This window comes from Phyllobates terribilis, unplaced genomic scaffold, assembly GCF_046119375.1.
Source record: "Phyllobates terribilis strain yellow unplaced genomic scaffold, ASM4611937v1 Scaffold_7__3_contigs__length_470593459, whole genome shotgun sequence".
NCBI classification, from domain to species: Eukaryota; Metazoa; Chordata; class Amphibia; order Anura; family Dendrobatidae; genus Phyllobates; species Phyllobates terribilis.
In genome coordinates, this window is record NW_027362767.1 from 291,115,244 (window position 1) to 291,129,869 (window position 14,626).

The 14,626-nt window shown below is 44.3% G+C and overlaps 1 protein-coding gene across 1 annotated transcript in view; it reads right to left on the reverse strand.

The window, feature by feature from the left end:
- TEX11 (testis expressed 11) overlaps nt 1–14,626 on the reverse strand; it is a 321,481-nt gene that overhangs the window by 107,517 nt on the left and 199,338 nt on the right. The window contains exons 13-15 of the mRNA XM_073642366.1: nt 12,686–12,771; nt 11,896–12,033; nt 9,508–9,610 (exon numbers count right to left, since the gene is read on the reverse strand). Of these exons, the coding sequence (XP_073498467.1) occupies nt 9,508–9,610; nt 11,896–12,033; nt 12,686–12,771 (327 nt within the window). The remainder of the gene's footprint in view (nt 1–9,507; nt 9,611–11,895; nt 12,034–12,685; nt 12,772–14,626) is intronic.

Here is a 14,626-nt window from a genome sequence, read left to right on the forward strand (position 1 = left end):
GAGAAGGTTACCTTAGAGGAGCGTACGTAGGCTCCAGTTGTGCATCGCGGTGTCCACCGCTCGATGTGAGACCAGAGTGAGAGAGGGGGCGTATATAGGGGGAGAGGCTGACGAGTGAGCCAATGCAAGCGCGAGTACAAAAACAGGTGACCGCACAAAACTGGAAGTGGCAAGTCGCGTGACCGGAAGTGACGGACTCCGGTCATGTGAGCGTTCCAGGAGGCGAAGCTTGCGTTCCACAATGTTAAGTATAGCCAGAGGGAGCGGCAGGATTTCCTAAGGTTGCGGTGGAGAGGAGGGGCATAAGAGGAGGGGAGGGGAGGACCGTAGAGTAGGAGGAGCATCTGTGGGAAGGGCATAAAGAGGCAAGTCACAAAACAATGAATGAGCAGTATGGCATGATAATACAAACACATGAGTGCACCGATAGTATGGACATTATAATGACATTATATGTTGTAACATACGAGAGAAATACAATGGTTATGACATTTGGTAATGGCTTCTGTGAATTGGCGACATAACAGAGATGAGACGCGGTCAGTGGGCTGCGATGAGTGTGAAAGATGACTAACGGCTAAGGGTATACTATATATGGTAAAATAGAGAAGGCTGTTGGGATAAGGGGCAAGTATACACATGGGTGGGTACTGATAAGGGTATCAACTAAATGACAGGAGGTCGTACTCCCTGTTGAGGCCCCTGGGATGAAGGGAATCGAGGGTGTGGATACAAAAAGCCTCTCGTTGTTTGAGGAGGCGAATCCTATCACCGCCACGGCGTGGTGGTGCTATTTGTTCGAGAACTTGAAATCTTATTTGGGAGACACTGTGTCCTGAGGAGATAAAATGGTGGGGGATAGGTAGAAGTAGATTTTTGCACCTGATTGTCGATTTGTGCTTTGAGATTCTATCTCGAATGGGTTGTGTGGTTTCTCCTACATAGAGGAGTCCACACGGACATTTAATCAGGTAGACGACATAGGCACTGTTGCAGGTATAGTATCCATTGATATTGAATTTCTTGCCCGTGTGAGGATGGTAGATCAAGTTGCCTTTGGTGACGTTGTTGCACTGCCTACACTGGAGGCAAGGGAAGGTACCTGTTTTGGGATGTTGGAGAAAGCGCTGAGTTGGTCGGGATCTGTTGGTGCCGATGTCTGCTCTAACGAGGGAATCTCTCAAATTGGGGGCTCGTTTGAAGCAGGGCATAAAAGGTTTCTGAAAATGGAAAATGGATGGATAGCCAGTGCTTAAAATGCCCCAGTGTTTGCGGATGGTTTTGTGTAATATATATGCAAAGGGGTGAAACGTATGAACAAAGGGAATACGTCCTGAATTATCACGATGTGCCCGTGGTATATCTTCTGTGGGTTGAAGTAAGGAGGAGGGGTAGCCTCTCCTTCTGAATTTCTGGTTCATGTCCTGGAGCCTGGAATCGCGTACGGTGGGATTGGATACGATACGTTCGACCCTTTTGAATTGTGACTTAGGGATGGATCTCTTGATGTGTTTTGGATGATTGCTGGTATAGTGCAGTAAATTGTTACGATCAGTAGGTTTGGAGTATAGATCTGTGGATAATATGCCATTGTCGTCCTTGATGACGAGAGTATCCAGGAAACTGACCATGTGCTGATCATGTGTGACCGTGAAGTTCAGGTCAGGCCATGCTGAATTCAAGTCAATGGAAAAAGACTCGAGGGTGGATACCGGGCCATCCCAGATGCAGAAGATGTCATTGATGTATCTCTTCCAGACGACACAATGTGTCTGGAAGAGAGGGTTCGGCCCCTGCTCGAGCACCTACAAAGGGAGTGCAGTGATATTTATTTTCACTGCCAAAAATTTGGAGGCACTTCAATGCCCCTTGGAAGAGATGTGGAGGAGGGCCTCATAAAAAAATGTTCCCATTAGAAAGGAGCGGGCCTCCTACACTTGTAATGCCCATGCACTAAGTGTATGGGCTGACAAACATTTACCCCTGGGGGTATACATGAACATATTGTATAAAAAATTTTTTTTACGGGCATCATAAACACCCTTTAAAAAAATTATGTGGGTGTTGCATCACGGACCACAGTCACCCTGGTGATATGGTGGTGGAGGATGAGGAGAAGGAGGAGGACAAGAGCAAATAGACAAAATCAGGAAGCGTATACCCATTTGTGGGTGTGAAAAGGTGCATGGGAATACACCTCCCAAGAAAAGACACTGGATTTGAGTTTATGTTACGCTGCTATCATTCGGTGGTGTTGAGAAGTCTGGCCCAATCCAGCCCTTGTTCATTTTTATAATAGTCAGCCTGTCAGTATTTTCAGTTGACTGGCGGATGCGCTTATCAGTTATAATTCCACCAGCGGCACTAAAAACCCGCTCTGATAAAACTCTGGCGGCAGGGCAGGCCAGGACCTCCAAGGCATAGAGAGCCAGTTCATTCCACATATCCAGCTTGGATACCCAATAATTATAAGGCACAGAGGAATCACAGAGGACGTTGGTACGGTCGGCAAGGTACTCCCTCAGCATCTTTCCAAACTTTGCACTCATTGTGAGAGTACCCCGCGCCTCAGGGCCTGTGCGATGGGAGCGTCTGAGAAAACTCTCCCAGAACTTTGACAGTGTTCCCCTGCCTCTGCTGGATTGTAGTTGTGTCTCTCTCACCTGTACTCCTTGGTTGTCCAACGAAGTGTGCCATCTGCCGCCAGCGTTTTCAGATGGGAATTTTTTTAATAGTTCCGCAACAAGGGCCTTCTGGTACTGCCCCATTTTTGTACACCTGTCCGCCTCAGGAATAAGAGATATAAAGTTCTCCTTGTAACGTGGGTCTAGAATTGTCACCAACCAGTAATGACTGTCACCCAAAGTTTTGAGAACGCGAGGGTCATGGGAAAGGCAGCGTAACATAAACTCAGCCATGTGTGCCAGACTACTAACAGGCAAGACTTCCGTGTCCTCACCAAGAGAATGACTGACCATGCTCTCCTCCTCCTCCTCTCTGTCCTCTGGCCATCCACGCTGAACAGACGGTATGACAGCTGTGCAGGTAGTACCGTCTATAGTGCATGAAACTAGCTCCTGTCCTTCCTCCTCCTCCTCCTCTTCCTCATTGTCACCCAATCCATGTTGGGATGAGATGAGGGTTGGCTGTGTGTAATCACCCTGTATGGTTCCTTGCTCCATCTCATCGTGCTCCGCCTGCAATGCATCCTCTTTGATTGTGAGCAGAGAGCGTTTCAGAAGACAGAGAAGCGGGATGGTGACGCTAATTATGGTGTCATCGCCGCTCACCATCTTGGTGGAGTCCTCAAAGTTTTGGAGGATGGTACATATGTCTGACATCCATGTCCACTCCTGAGGTCTTATGTGTGGAGTCTGAACTGAATACCGACGGCCTTGTTGATGCTGGTACTCAACAACTGCCCTCTTCTGCTCACAAATCCTTCCCAACATCTGCAGTGTAGAATTCCAATGCATGGGGACATCACACACCAGTCTGTGAGCTTGAAGCTGCAAACGCTGCTGAAACACTGCAAGGGCGGCGGAAGCTGTAGCTGACTTTCTAAAATGGGCACACAGGCAGCGTACTTTGACAAGCAGATCCGGCAGCTCCGGGTAGGATTTGAGAAACCGCTGAACCACGAGGTTAAGCACATGGGCCAGGCATGGTACGTGTGTGAGCTCGCCTCGCCTCAGAGCCACCACCAGGTTCCGGCCATTGTCACACACGACCATGACTGGCAGTAGGTTCAGCGGTGTGAGCCACAGATCTTCCTGCTCTTTCAGAGCTGTCCACAACTCTTCAGCATTGTGCGGTTTTTCACCTAAGTATATTAGCTTCAGTACAGCCTGTTGCCGCTTGACCGAGGCAGTGCTGCAGTGCTTCCAGCTTGTGACTGATGTGGTCATTTCGGAGATGGAGGCTGAAGAGGAGGAGGAGGCTGAGGAGGATGAGGTGCAGGAGCTGTAGACCGTGGGGGCAACCCTGATTGACCTAGGGCCCGCAATCCTTAGCGTCGGGGGGACGTGTTCCGTCCCAAGGTCCGACTGGGTCCCGGCTTCCACTATGTTAAACCAGTGTGCCGTCAGCGAGATGTACCATCCCTGCCCACAAGCACTTGTCCACGTTTCCGTGGTTAGGTGGACTTTACCGGTAACTGCGTTGTTGAGAGCATGGCTATTGTTTTGGGACACGTGCTTGGGTAATGCGGGGACGGCACACCAGGAGAAATAGTGGCGACAGGGGACCAAGTACCGAGGGATGGCCGCTGCCATCAGGTTGCGGAATGGATTGGCTTGCATGCACAACAACAGAAGAAGCAATGGTACCACCCGCAGACACTGTTCCTGGACCCTGGGGTTCGGCCCACAAAGTCGGGTGCTTTGCTTCCATGTGACTGATCATGCTGGTGGTGGTCAGGCTGGTCGTTTTGCCACCCCTGCTGATGCTGGCCTGGCATGTGGTGCAAATGGCCTTTTTGGGGTTATCGGCAGAGTCTTTAAAAAGCAACCAGACTCGGGAAGACCTAACAGTTGTACTGGCAACTTCCTACGTGTTGGTGTTACGGGGAACGGTTGCTTGCCTTCTGTCTGCGGCCACCACACTGCTTCTTCCTGCCTGTTGGGGTGCTCTCCTCCCTCCCCCTGTGTGCTGCTTCCCGTCCCTTGCCATGTGCCTTGCCCATTTTAAATGGAGGACAGTATCTTCCACGCTCACTACAAATGACTGAGTTTGGAGCAAACTTATATGTGATCTGTGTGATAGAGAAAACAGAGTTTTAAATACTTGGCCTGTAGGTAAGTAGTTTGAACAGCAAACTGCGGTGAATTGCTTCAATGACACACTAAAGGAAATTTTTAACGGAGGCCAGAAATGGCAGTATTTTCTGACAACGTATATGTGATCTGTTTCACGGAGAAAACACAGTTTTAAATAGCTGGATTTCTAGCTATGGAAAGGACCTGGCTGTATTCTGCAGTGCCAACAAGCAAATGGCGCAGAAAAAATAGTGTTCTCTGGATTGCTTTTTAAGCAAATAATGAGGATTAAGATCCAAAGAAAAGTATTCCTGGCCCTTGAGACCTGGGCCTTTGTATAGAAATATCTAACAGCAGCAGAAGGCAGAATTGGAATGGAGCCTCTTGTGCTATATGCACTGCAGTCTGCTATATACACTGCCTGCCTATACACCCTGCCTGCCTGATATCTCTGCAGATGGATTAGTCCTCAGAAGGACTGTTTGTTAAGATGGATATGTATAATGTACGTTTTTTCTCCCTACACTACCTAATACACGATCAAATCTCTCCCTGACACAGCAGCAGCTCTCCCTACACTGTCTGATCCGGAGTGACTGTGACGAGCATGGCGGCGCCAGGTCTGATATAGACCTGATGACGCTGTGCGGCCAGCCAATCACTGTAATGCCCACAACCAACATGGCGGCGGCATTATAGTGCATGGCAGGCAATCCCTGCATGTTCATTGGCTCTCTAAAGAGCGCCAAACATGCAAGGAGGGGACCTGAGTTCCCGCCCGAGCAACCCGGAAATACTCGGCGAGCGCCGAGCATCTCGAGCAGTGAAATGCTCGGGCGAGCACCGAGCAGTAGCGAGCATGCTCGCTCATCACTATTCATAACACTTTAATATTTTTCTTGTTTTCAGAATATTCTATGATAAAATGAGCTGTATCATTCAAAAATACAACTCATGCTGCATAGAAACAATATGGCTATTGCTGACAGAAAAATAAAAACAGTTATGACTCTTGGAAGAAGATTGGAGAACAATAGTGCAAGAATAAAAATTGGAGAAAGCCAAAGGGGGCTAAAATGGTGGTAACAAATTTTGTCAAGTTTTGACATTTATGAAGACTTACTAACTGGGATTGCTGTATACTATAGGAATGTAAATTGTATATAATACAGATCTCCCAACCGTTCTGGATCCAGCAGTACAGTCCCACATGGAGGAGCTCTCCCGGGAGGTCAGGGTTATGCTATAACTTCAACTCTGATTCCTCATCACAGCGATGTCCCTATGTCTCCTGGCCATGAAAGCTCACTGCACATGTGTTACTGAGGATGCTACAGTAATTGTTCGGTTCCTCCTCAGGATCTGGCATTGTGCTTTATATAATTCTTCACTTTTCTTGAAGTGTGATCTTTAGTGGGATTGAAGCTCACAACTCCTTGCATGGATGGCATGCCAGATGTTGTGAAAATTGAACTTCTCTACCTGAATATGTGATGGTATTCTTCTTTTGTAAAGGTATATTGTACTGCTATATATAAATAAAGTTCTGTATAGCTATTGTAGTGTGGCGGTGTTCACACTGCGCGGTAATAAGGCAGTGATCCTAGGAAAGTCCAACTTAAACGGCTTTATTTTCCAAAAACTCAGAACTCAAACGCAAAATCTGTCCTCCGGATCGCAGCCGGGATATCCACACAGTCTGTGTAAACCTGTTGCCGTGGGAGATGGCCGCACCATGTCACTTAGGGTGCATCAGATACGTTGCCTTCACAGGCCTGTGTTCAGCATCACCCAGGCTTTCAGAGCTTCCTGCTCTGCTGCTAGCAATCCCAACACTGACACACTCAAACCTTTGCTGCAGGTTTTTAAAAAGAATCTGTGGCCATGAGCCACTTGTAAGGCCCCGGCTGGAGGGAGTGGACCACCCCACTGCCATCCTGTAGTCCACTCCAAGAATAAAAGCCCATGCCTGGTTTTCTTAAATTCAACTTAGCCAAATAGCTTGACCAAGTTCAAACTTTACTTCTGCACTGCAATCACAGCTGTGTCTGTGATAGCAATGCACTTCAGCGGGTTCAATATGCTTCTATGCACATCCTAGGAGACACATATCGTCCCTCGCATATGATCCCTCTCACTGCCTCACACTATATATTAGGGGGAACTAAAAGTCAGTGATTTTTTTTCCCTATAAATTTGCTAAAAATAATTATAAACTTAATTTCTTAATACACTTTAAAAAAATCACAAATCAGCAAATACCATGGACATATTTGATAGCCTTGTAAGCGTAGGAAATCATACAATACAGTGAACAGTTAATTTACAGTGATCAGTAAAAGACTTAACAGAAAATGGGCCATTCTTTTTTCTTTCTCCATTAAACCCATGAAAATGTAATAAAAATTTAACGCTCACATACATGTTTGACAAAATTACATTTAAAAAAAACTAGAGCTCATCTAGCAAAAAAGCAAGACCTCATAAAGTAAAGCTCCCATAAAAATGAATAAGTAATGAATGTTAAAGGGAACCTGCCACCAGAAAAAAAACTATATTAACCTGCAGATATGGGGTTAACCTGCAGGTTAATAGCGTTACTAACCTGCCTGGCACCCGCACTTACCAGAAGGCTACGAGGAGAAAATGAACTTTATTCCCCCCAGCAACGTTCCGGGTTCAGTCACAGAGGCAGCACCAGTGACCGCTCAGTGTATAGAGAGCAACGGCTGTAACCACGCCCCCCAGCACTGACTGACAGCCAGCCCTAATACAAAGCCAGTGTCAGTGCGGGGAGGCGCGGTTACAGCTGTCACTCTGTATACTCATATCGGTAACTCTGATAACTTTGAAACGCGTTGACAATAAACCACTTTTATTAATCCTTGGCCGCTGGATCCTTGACTGATAATACAGCAGCGCAGATTAAAATCGTCAAGCAGATCCAAAGTTTGTGATTGGTAATATAAAATATATTTTTGTTATTACACAAGTAAAAGAAATGAGGGTAACAAAGAACTAGTGGCTAGTTTTATGTTGCCTTCTTTTCTTCTAGTTTTATAATTAAAAAAAATATATCAAAAACTCCCTTAAAAGGAGTTTCTTAAGTTTGGAAGTTATTCCCTATCCTTTGGTAATAAGCAAAGGTTGCTGGGGGTCTGGCCATTGAGAACTAGGACTTTCATGATCGACCACCACTCCATTCACATGGGTTTTTGGCATCGGTGGTGTCCCAGCAGTCAGACCCCCAACTATTGTAAAGTTATCTCTTATGATAATTTCCAAGCTTGAGAAAACATTAAATAGGTTTGTCCACGATTACTATTTTTCCATTGTCTTGCAGACATAGAAAATAAACTCATCAATACTGAGGTATTGGTAGGATACACTGAGACTGCTGTATACATGACATAGGAAACACTGAGACTGCTGCATAGATGACATAGGATACACTGAGACTGCTGTATTCATGACATAGGATACACTGTGACTGCTGTATACATAAGATAGAAAACACTGAGACTCTGCTGTATACATCCCATAGAATACACTAACACTGCTATACACATCACAAAAGATACACTGAGACCTTGACGTATACATCCCATAGGATACAATGAGACTCTGATGTATAAAGTAGGATATACTGAGGCTGTTGTATACTTCACATATGATACACTGAGACTGCTGTATACTTGAGAGACTTCTGTATATACATCACATAGAAAACACTGAGACTCTGCTGTATACATCCCATAGAATACACTAACACTGCTATACACATCACAAAAGATACACTGAGACCTTGACGTATACATCCCATAGGATACAATGAGACTCTGATGTATAAAGTAGGATATACTGAGGCTGTTGTATACTTCACATATGATACACTGAGACTGCTGTATACTTGAGAGACTTCTGTATATACATCACATAGGATACACTGAGACTGCTGTATATACAGCATATAGGATACACTGATAGCCCGATGCATGTACCTTACATATGCATCATTTCGGAAAATTGCAGGCTGCATTCCACCCAGACCCTGCAGGACCCAATTCAGCTCAAAATATTGCTGCAGAGCTATAATGGCAGAAGCGGAACAGGTGAGCAGAGCACATTAAGTCCACCAACAAGGAACGTATTGACACTGGCTAGCGTTAAACTTAATGCATCAAAATATTCCATGCTGGACAAAATTATATAAAAAAAATGTAAGTTTAGTTACTTTCTAAAACTCTGTCATTTAGGAAATACTGAATGTTGCATAGGATGTGCCAACTGAATGTGTTAAATGGTAGTCCATCCATGTGAGTGGTGATGCCTATAACAAAAGATCAAATACATACAAGAATATAAGCTGCAACCATCATGACTTGCTTGACAAATGGCATGTAAGTGATGACATTTCAGTGTTTCATAGATCAGCAATGTAAATATGTGCAATTGTTTGTTTTATAAAAACTCTATCGTGGCTTTTGTTAATCATCACAATATTGATCAATTAGTCCAAGGTAAGACGAAAACTTAATATTTTAATATGCAGTTGTATGTTTTATGCACACCCAATGTCTGCACATGTCACTATGCACAACACAATTGAAAAGCGTATAATATTTGAGGCCGAAATGTCACATCTTGTTATGTACTTGATATGAGCATAAACAAATAATTTTTCCTGCTGGAAATGCTGTCATTTTCTGCTTGCCTTGGACTCAAAACAAAAGCACAAAATAACCCCTACCTTCCAACTGATCATTCTCTTTCATTGCAATTTTATACAAGATGAAATGAGTGAAGATGTTGCCTTTTTCACACTTCTCTGATGCAATTACTGATTCTTTTGCCTGCACATAAAGAATCAAAGATCCAAAAGAACAACTAAGAAATTTGTAAATTCCTGTTTACTACTGTTTTTGCTTAAAGGGGTTTTCCCATGAACAAATTTAATTTTAATCAATAGATCTTGGAATAATAATAAGTTCCACAATTGGATGTGTTTAAATAAAATGTTCCTGCGCTGAGATAATCTTATAAATGTGCCCCTGCTGTGTACTGTGTAATGGCTGTGTCTGACCGTACAGGGACATGGTCTGATCATACCACAGCTCCTGGGCAGGGGAGGAAGTAAAAAAGTATACAGACATTACAACATGGAGTCGCAAGTACCGTATTTTTCGGACTACAAGACGCACCGGACCATAAGACGCACCTAGGTTTTAGAGGAGGAAAATAGGAAAAAAAAATATTTAAGTAAAAAATGTGGTCATGATGCCCTGTTATAGGGGAGGGAGTCTGCTGCTGACACTGGTATTGGGGTAATGTCCCCCAATTCTGTTAATATCCTCCATCCTGGTATGTATGGCCCTTCCTTCCTGGTATACGTGGCCCCCATCCCATGTTGGTATACGTGGCCCTCATCCCCATCCTGGAATGCATGGCACCCCTTGATTCCCCATCCTGGTATTCATGGCACCCCTTTGATCTACCATCCTGGTATGCATGGCACCCCCTGATCCCCATCCTAGTTTTCATGGCACCCCTTGATCACCCATCATGGTATGCATGGCACCCCTTGATCACCCATCCTGGTATGTATGGCCCCCCTCATCCCCATACTGGTATGCATGGCACCCCTTGATTCTCCCATCCTGGTATGCATGGCACCCCTTGATACCCCATCATGGTATGCATGGCACCCTTTGATCACCCATCCTGATATGTATGGCACCCCTTGATCACCCATTCTGATATGTATGGCACCCCTTGAGCTCCCATCCTGGTATGCATGGCACCCCTTGATCACCCATCCTGGTAGCTATAGCACCGCTTGAGCCCCCATCCTGGTATGCTTGGCACCCCTTGAGCCCCCATCCTGGTATGATTGGCACCCCTTGAGCCCCCATCCTGGTATGCTTGGCACCCCTTGAGCCCCATCCTGGTATGCTTGGCACCCCTTGAGCCCCCATCCTGGTATGCATGGCGCCCCTTGAGCCCCCTCCTGGTATGTATGGCACCCCTTGAGCCCCCATCCTGGTATGCATGGCACCCCTTGATCACCCATCCTGGTATGCATGGCACCCCTTGAGCCCCCATCCTGGTATGCATGGCACCCCTTGAACCCCCATCCTGGTATGCTTGGCACCCCTTGAGCCCCCATCCTGCTGCCCACAAAAGAAAATAAACAATCATACTCATCTCCTCTCTCCTCCAGCACTGTCCCGCTCTGCTGCTGACACTGTCACTGTGTAAGTCACGCATGGCAGGGCGCGCATAGCGTCCCTGCCAAGCACCCTCACACAGTGTGAGAGCGCGCACACTGTACTGCAGCGCGGCTCCTGCTTCGCTCTGCGGTCTGTGTGCCTGCTATTAAAGACCATGGATATTCACAACAACCCATGGGAGTGGGTTGTAGGGAATATTCATGAGCTTTAATAGCAGGCACACAGACCGCAGAGCGCAGCAGGAGCCGCGCTGCAGTACAGTGTGCCAGCTATTAAGGAAAATTAATATTCCCTGATCCCCACGCCCATGGGCGTGGGGAGCATGGAATATTCATTTTCTTTAGTAGCGGGCACAGCGCAGGCTGCAGCAGTCAGCTGCTGCCTCCTGTGCCCCGCTGATCCCCCGCTGCTGCTCCCCCAGACCTCCTACCACACAGAGCCACAGTATATACAGGGAGATAGTATTTGGACTATAAGACGCACCCCCCACTTTCCTCCAAAATTTTGGAGGAAAAAAGTGCGTCTTATAGTCGGAAAAATACGGTAATTCTTTCTTTGAGGTAAAACATTTTTTAAAAACAGGCAGGGAAATGCTTTATCTCAAAAAAAATATCAGCTGTGATCCCATGCTGTCCTGTCTGTATCCTCTCTTTTGCTTCCTGAAAGTATTAATATCACTGTATTAAGCTACAGAAGTATTTTTCCATGGGTGCTTTATTTTACTAATGAAAATTAAATTTGTTTTAAATATATAACATAACATGCAATACAAAGGATGCATAAACACTGCCTGAAATGCATTCATTTTCATTAATCAATGCTCTAATATTTATTTCACAATCTAAACTGCAATAGATAAAATACACATTTATGGAGCAAAATATAACAGTATTTAGCTATTTGCTGACCTTATATAGCTCATTGAGATTGAGAAAACAAGAGGCTCGGTTCCTCAGAAGTTTAGCAAGGTTGGGATCACTATGGTTTGCAGCATAAAAGCTAAAAGAATAGTTGTACCATTGTAAGGCTTCAGCATAATTTTTGGTCTGTGGATTAGAATGCATTCAATTTATTGTATGATTTTCAACAATATGCAAAGATAATATATATATATTTTTTTCAAATTTGCAGGTGAAGACCACATATTAACAGGAATCTGTCACCTCACAAAACTATTTACCCGCAGACATAGTAGTAATCTGCAGGTAAATAGCACTTTAACCATGTTTTGCTGAGGTACTGGAATCGCAGCTACAGGGAGAAAATGAAGTTATGTTCTCCCTTCAGCCGCTGTAACAATCACTTCTCTCTATACAGTGATTTTGCTGTAATCACTTCCTTGCACATTGATTGACAGCCTGTTCTGCAGCCGGTGTGTAGTGCAGGCTATTAATCAATGTACAGGGGAGTGATAAGAGAGATACAACCACTTACACCATCCCAACTAAGTACTAAAGTACTTAAAAGCATGAATTTGCCATACAGGCTTCACCTTGCTGCATCCCGATCCAGGTGCACCCACTCTGGCAAATAAATGGCAAAAGTCACAAATTTTTTGTGCCGTTGAAATCGCTGGGGGAGCAGGGGCAATGCTATTTGGCACTGAGTTCTCCTAATGCACAGGTCCAAGTGGTCTGTCAATATTAGAAGTTCTACACTGGTCATAACAATAGATTATTCAGAAAAATCATACTAGACCTCAAATCTTTTGGCCGCACAATCCCACAAGATATGATGCAAGTGGTTCAAGATCTCAAGAGGTAGCTGTTTTCCTGTGTAATGCCCTAAAAAATAGCAATGATATTTTAAGTAACCATGTAAATTTAAACTAAGTCTAATCACTCAAGCATAGTGGTTCTGCTCATAGAAGTGTATGTTTATCATCTCCTGAATTTTGTATACCTATAGATATCAATAGATCTTAAAAAGGGAACCTGAAATCTTTAAGAAGGCTATTTACCTGCAGATATATTAGTAATCTACAGGTAATTAGCATTTAAATCACATCTGACAGGTTTACAAAAAGTACAGGAACAGAGAGAAAATTAACTTTTATTCTCCCTGAGGCCACTTGGTTTAAGTCATCAGGGCGTTCCAGGATTCTGTACCAGTCACTGGTCACTACACAGTAAATGTGCTGTCATCCTTCCCCCTGCATCTTGACTGACAGATACAGTTGAAACCAGAAGTTTACATACACTATATAAAAAGACACCTGTGCAGGTTTTTCTCAATATCTGACATGAAATCAGAATAAACCCTTCCCATTTTAGGTGAATTAGGATTACCATAATTTTTAATATTTGTCAAATGCCAGATAATGAGAGAGAGAGAATGTTTTAAAGCAATTTTATTACTTACTGCAAAGTCAAAAGTTTACATACATTTCATTAGTATTTGGTACCATTGCCCTTAAACTGAATGACTTGGGTCAAACGTTTGGGATATCCTTCCACAAGCTTCTCACAATAGTTGGTCGGAATTTGGGCCCATTCCTCCTGCTCGCACCTGCCTTTTCAGCTTTGCAGCTGATTAGAATTAGGAGATAAAAGCGTGCTGCAGAAATCATTGACATCCTCAAAACAATGCTTACAACCTCAAAAGAAAAGAGATTGGATTGAAAGCACTGTGCATGTTCTGCTGTCTAGGGTGGTCAGCCTCCAAGGCTACACACTGTAAACAAAAGAAAAGTCTTAATATTTCAGGAATGGCTGAAAATGTTAAAAAACACTAAATTAAACTATCGACAATACCCATTTATGAAGATGGTAATAACCCTTTAAACAATGTTATATTAGCAGAAGTATGAACTGGAGCCAATAAAACTTTAAGGGAGTCTGTCAGCCCAAATTGACAGTATAAATTAAGCTTGTAGCCTGTAAAACAGGTATGCGGATGCAGCGGCACGAAATATGTAGACTATTTATTAACTATTTACAATTTGAGTAGCCAAAGATGCAAAGTCTGGCAAATGACAATTTGCAAATGACAAAACTTTAAGCTGTTATTAAATAGTTTGTCTTGCTGTTTTGATATACCTAAATACTAACTTATACAATACAATTTGAATTACATCGTTAGCTAAATAATACACCAAACTATATTTATGGGGGATGCACTGGTCCGTAATTCGTCTACGGTATTGTCGCCACTATAATAGTCGTTACCTAACTTTCCAAACTGTTGTTAGCGGTCACCTCAACAGGCCCTAATGGGAGTCAGCTCTGTTTCCCCATTAGGCAGCACTAACAATCTATAGAGGCTGCCTCCGTCTCCTAGAGCAAAGCTCAAGTCCTTCTGTATCGTTATATAGGCCTCCTGACCTCTAGCTCACTTGATCAACTGTCCCTCTAAGTAGTCCTCCTGGCCTTTCAGGTCAATTGATCAACTGTCTCTTTAAGAAGGGCTCCAGGCCTTTTAGCTCAATTGATCGACCATCCATTTCAGTATATCTCTTGGCATGGGCAAAGGGCTTCATCCCACTGCTATCCTGAGCAATTTTCCATTCTGTTGATTAGGCCTCCTGGTCTCAGCTAAGGGCCTCATCCTGCTGCTTTCCTGAGCAATTTTCCGCTCCATTGATTAGGTCTGTTGGCCTGGACTAAGGCCCTTGCCCTGCAGCTCCCCTTCTTATGCGAT